At 34.9% G+C, this 4,481-nt stretch overlaps 2 protein-coding genes across 2 annotated transcripts in view; one reads left to right on the forward strand and one right to left on the reverse strand.

Moving 5' to 3' along the window:
- The first annotated feature begins 237 nt into the window (after positions 1-237).
- LOC102582912 (F-box/LRR-repeat protein At5g02910-like) lies at positions 238-3,339 on the forward strand. The gene is made up of 3 exons (XM_015314068.1): positions 238-1,274; positions 2,446-2,610; positions 2,989-3,339. The coding sequence occupies exons 1-3, from the start codon at positions 300-302 to the stop codon at positions 3,298-3,300; spliced, it is 1,452 nt and encodes a 483-aa protein (XP_015169554.1). The 5' UTR covers positions 238-299; the 3' UTR covers positions 3,301-3,339.
- Positions 3,340-4,328: 989 nt separating this feature from the next.
- Positions 4,329-4,481, reverse strand: part of LOC102588516 (epidermal growth factor receptor substrate 15-like 1) — a 33,173-nt gene continuing 33,020 nt past the window's right edge. The window contains exon 14 of the mRNA XM_006339933.2: positions 4,329-4,354. The gene's annotated coding sequence lies outside the window, so the exon portion shown is untranslated. The remainder of the gene's footprint in view (positions 4,355-4,481) is intronic.

The raw sequence follows: 4,481 nt of genomic DNA on the forward strand, positions 1-4,481 counted from the left end.
TACAGTACTTGTATTTAAATAATTTATATCCAAATCCTAACTGCGCATCTGTATTTGGTTAAATAAATTTACATACAATTTAAATAATTTAAGGAAATATAATAACTTATATATAGACATGAATTAGGGTTTAGAATTAAATAGGTCCACGAATCCTAATTGGAATTGAACCCTATAAAGTCCAACTCAAAGTAGAATCCCAAAAAATTTCAAGGTCTGCATATAAAGTCCCAACTCAAAGTATATTCAATGACGCTTGAAACAACTGCTGATTTTGACACTACTACTGTCTACGCAGGATGATGGACCGATCCCCTCGCAATTGTGCAAAAACAGACAAGATTGAGGTAGAAACTGGAACTGATTGGATCAGTGCGTTGCCGAACTCTGTTATTGTTGAAATTCTTTGTAAAATCCCTATTACAGATGCCTGCACAACAACTATTCTCTCTAAACGTTGGCAAAACATGTGGACTTGTATCCACGACCTGAATTGTTACCGCTCGAAGACTTCGACTGGTTGGTCTGCTAAGAGGTTTATTTCCTTCATCGACAATGCACTCCCTCTTCTTACCACATCTAAAATTGAAGGCTTCACTCTACATTTCAGATCTAACATTGCTCTATCAAATTATAGTTCCAAACTCAACAAATGGCTTCAAATTGTATTGAAGAAAAAAGTGGAGAATCTTCACCTAGATTTATGGTATTACCATGATTCCATGTACTTGTGTTTCAATGGTGATCGCTATAGCTTGCCACAAGATCTTTGCAGCAGTTCATCACTTCTAAACCTTAAATGCCAATATTGCAGAATACCAGAAGACCGTATACTCAATTGGACATCCCTAAAGAGTTTAACACTAACATCTCTGCTTCTCAGTGATGAACACATGAAACAAATAACATCAAATTGTCATCATCTGGAATCTTTGAAGCTGTGTGATTTTTGTGGTTTTCATCGTTTGCATTTAACTTCCCCAAATTGTACGAGACTTGAATTGAGTAACCACACACATCCTCTTAACTATATGGGAGATGAGTGTTACTTTGAAATTGTTGCTCCATATGTTCAACATTTAAAGATTTCTGGGGATTTTGTTGGTGTGGAAATTAGGCTTGGAGACCTGTCGTCTTTGATCCACGCTGATCTTACTTACCACTGGTATGACTTACATGGATTAGATGATGTAATTAACAAAAGCATAGTGAAAGATCACTTGACAAGTGTAGCATGTGCTAATGACTTAATCATCTCATCCTTGTATATCGAGGTCAGTTTACTCTACCATGTCTTTTTATGCAAACATGAATATATATAGCTCATCTCTTTTTTATTTATACTAGTATGTAGATGACCTATCGTCTATCGAGTGGTGTTAAGTAATATTTTTGTTGGTAAACATCATCTTTATTACCAAAAATGGTATAGGAACCAACAACATATTGACCACCTTACACCTGTTTCCTCATATAACAGACTAGTCAGTTTGTGTTGTTCTTTGCTAATTTTGGAAGACTATAATTTCTTTCTTGCAAGAGATAATATACTTCACTAGTCATGGTCTTTCGGACAACCTTTTGGTGCTTGAGATTAACTTATATTCACTAGTCATGGTATTAACAAAAAAAGATGATGTCCTAGGAGTATTCAGATTCTTCAGGGAAGCTCAAGCTAGTTAGAAATTGTTCTATCTTCAAACATGTAACTAGGAGATATGCCTTTCCTATGATATCCTTTTACCATCAGTTGACTCATCAATGATCCTCCTAGGCACAAAATGTCCTTGACTACTATATATCAGTCTCATTGTCAATGTATCACTCCTTGCAATCTCTTCTCATGATTTTAGATACTGTCTTTTACAAGACAGTTCAACAAGATATTGGTCTAAATTCTTTGATATTTCTTTTGAGATGTGACGTACTCAAAATTCATTCCTTGCAATGCTAACCTGTTACCAGTAAACAGACTAGCCCAATTTTGATTGTCCTTTAGCTTGGGGATGCTGGCCTGCCTGCCTGCGGTCGGGTGCCTTGACATAGTGATTATAGTAGTAGGAGTGGGGGTGGATTGTGCAGTACTTCCCGCACATGCCAGCTCTAGCTTCTTAGTATATATTGCTAATAGGTATGGGACTTCAATTTGGTAAAATCATCAACAGGTCCTTTAACACCTATCGTATTTGCTGCTGTTACTGGGGTTTTACAGATAATCCTTTCTCTGGTAGCTCGATTTTCCTATCAATCCTCAGCCGGCATCTGCCTTTAGCCCTTTCCGGCAAGGTGCAAAGTAGTAAATCACACACTAAATTGCATGAGAGTAAAACTAGAGGTCGGAGGGAGTAGTACTATATATATAGTTTGGTATGTTTTTAAGCCTTATAAATTTGATATTTTGTTACTCAATACACTTAGATGAATCTACGTCTATCTCATGTATAGATGATTTCCATGTTGATATTGCAAAAAGAAGATGTTCCATTACCGTTGTTAGAGTGCAAACGATTGACGATAAATTCTTGGACTAGCAAATATACCTTCTTTGGCATCGACAGACTATTAAGTTCAACTCCTTGTCTAGAGAATTTGACAATACATCTTAAAAAGGTACGTATGCATGATGTTTTCAACTGATTTAATGCTTTGAAATACTTTTGTTTTGTCTTCACTCAGTTTCTTCATATATCTGTTCTGTTTAGTTAGTGAGAATAGTGTTTGATATAGCTAGGGTTCTGATTTTTATGTGTGACCTGCACTGAAGACTATATTTTACAATGAGTACTTAGTAGTTCCTGTTTTGTTTGGCATAAAAGTGTTACTATTACACTCCCATTGATTTCCTACAACTTCAAAACTGCAACATCTTACTCGTAAAAATGCACTTAATGAAAGATCTTGTCTATTAATATTTATTTCTGATATATGTTGTTAAGCTATTGCCCTCATTTAATAATATCCTGTTTTGTGGTTCTTCTGTATCCTTAGGACTCTACTTTCTTAAATTACTGGTGTGAAGACATGGATATGTTGGAAGACATATTTGAAGGTTCCTTGAGGAATCTGAAAATCTTAAAGGTTATTTTACAGTGGAGTCTCTTCATAAATCACATAACAACAGAGCAAACTAAAGTGATGAAGTACTTGCTTGAGCGTGCAAAAAATCTGGAGAAACTGGTTATAGTGCCAACGAACAGTGGTTGTTCAAAAATGATAAAAAGTTTGTTAGCTCTTCCGACAGTTTCTAATACAACTCTACTTGTATCTGTAGAACCGCTTGCTGATGTTGAGTATGAGTAGGTTGATCCCGTTTGTTTCCCAGAATATTTCGTCTTCACATTTATTTGATAGCTTTTATATAAGTAGTATTTTATTTTATTTTGGTGCAAAATGAGATTATTTTAAATTGGGTAAAATTCCAAAATGTCAATATTTTAGCATTTAAAAGGACCCCTTGGCCACACTTTCAATAATTATTAAAAATGTCAAAATTTTAGTTTGTTATGTTTATATTATTTATTTTTATCAAAAGAATACAATTGTTTAATAATAGAAAGAAAGGAGAAATTTTACTAATATTTATAAGCTATAGATGTTTTTAATAATTATGTTAGCATTTTTTACTAGTTTGCTAATTTATTCATAAAACATTCATAGAAAATTAAATTAAGAAGTCTAATAGAGAAAAAACACATCAACAAACTTACAAGGAAAAAATACAATGTTTATATCCTTCAGACTTTGATCAATAATAATATAGATGGAAAAATAAATACAAAATTAGTACATAATTATTGAGTTCTAATTGACTCATTCTCCCATATCCTATCAAAATTCATGAGATTTATTCATCTACTTTAACTATAGAATAGAATAAAAATGATAACCTTGGATTTCATAAAATAAAAAGGTTGAATTTATATAGATAATGTCACACCCCGAGCCTACACCCTGGACGTGGCCGGCACTCGAAGACCATTGCTGGCCCCCAAGCGAACCCTTGGTCTGGCTTACTTAACTCAGCGGAAACCTTAACTCAACAGAATAACTCCACGCAATGCAAGGTCATAAAACAACCTAACTGATAAAATCTGGCCAAAAAGGCAAGTCAAGTCTCAAAATAGAATATTTATATATATACATAGATGAGAGACTCAATACTAACTGACTGACTGTCAATGAAACCTCTATAATACTGAGATGGATGTTGGGACAGACCCCGCAACATCCTAATAAAACAAAATTAGGAACACAAAATAACAGAGTCCTCCGGAATGCAAGGAGGCTCACCACTGACTCTGGAGTGCTCAACTGGATCAACGGCGTGCTGGATGATGATCCTGGGTACCTGCGTCTGCATCATAATAAGATGCATGCCAACTGGCATCAGTACATGGAATGTACGAGTATGCGAGCTGGAAAGCTAAACCACAACTTAAGCTTGAAAAAAGTACAAGAGAACACTTACCTTGGCTCTGTTC

Source organism: Solanum tuberosum, unplaced genomic scaffold, assembly GCF_000226075.1.
Source record: "Solanum tuberosum cultivar DM 1-3 516 R44 unplaced genomic scaffold, SolTub_3.0 scf00013, whole genome shotgun sequence".
Taxonomy (NCBI): domain Eukaryota; kingdom Viridiplantae; phylum Streptophyta; class Magnoliopsida; order Solanales; family Solanaceae; genus Solanum; species Solanum tuberosum.

Bases quoted from the DNA above. Each gene is read 5' to 3' on its own strand.
- LOC102582912 (XM_015314068.1), top strand. From the start codon at position 300: ATGATGGACCGATCCCCTCGCAATTGTGCAAAAACAGACAAGATTGAG. The intron at 1,275-2,445 runs GTCAGTTTACTC...TCTCATGTATAG, and splicing joins TCTCATCCTTGTATATCGAG to ATGATTTCCATGTTGATATT. The intron at 2,611-2,988 runs GTACGTATGCAT...CTGTATCCTTAG, and splicing joins TGACAATACATCTTAAAAAG to GACTCTACTTTCTTAAATTA.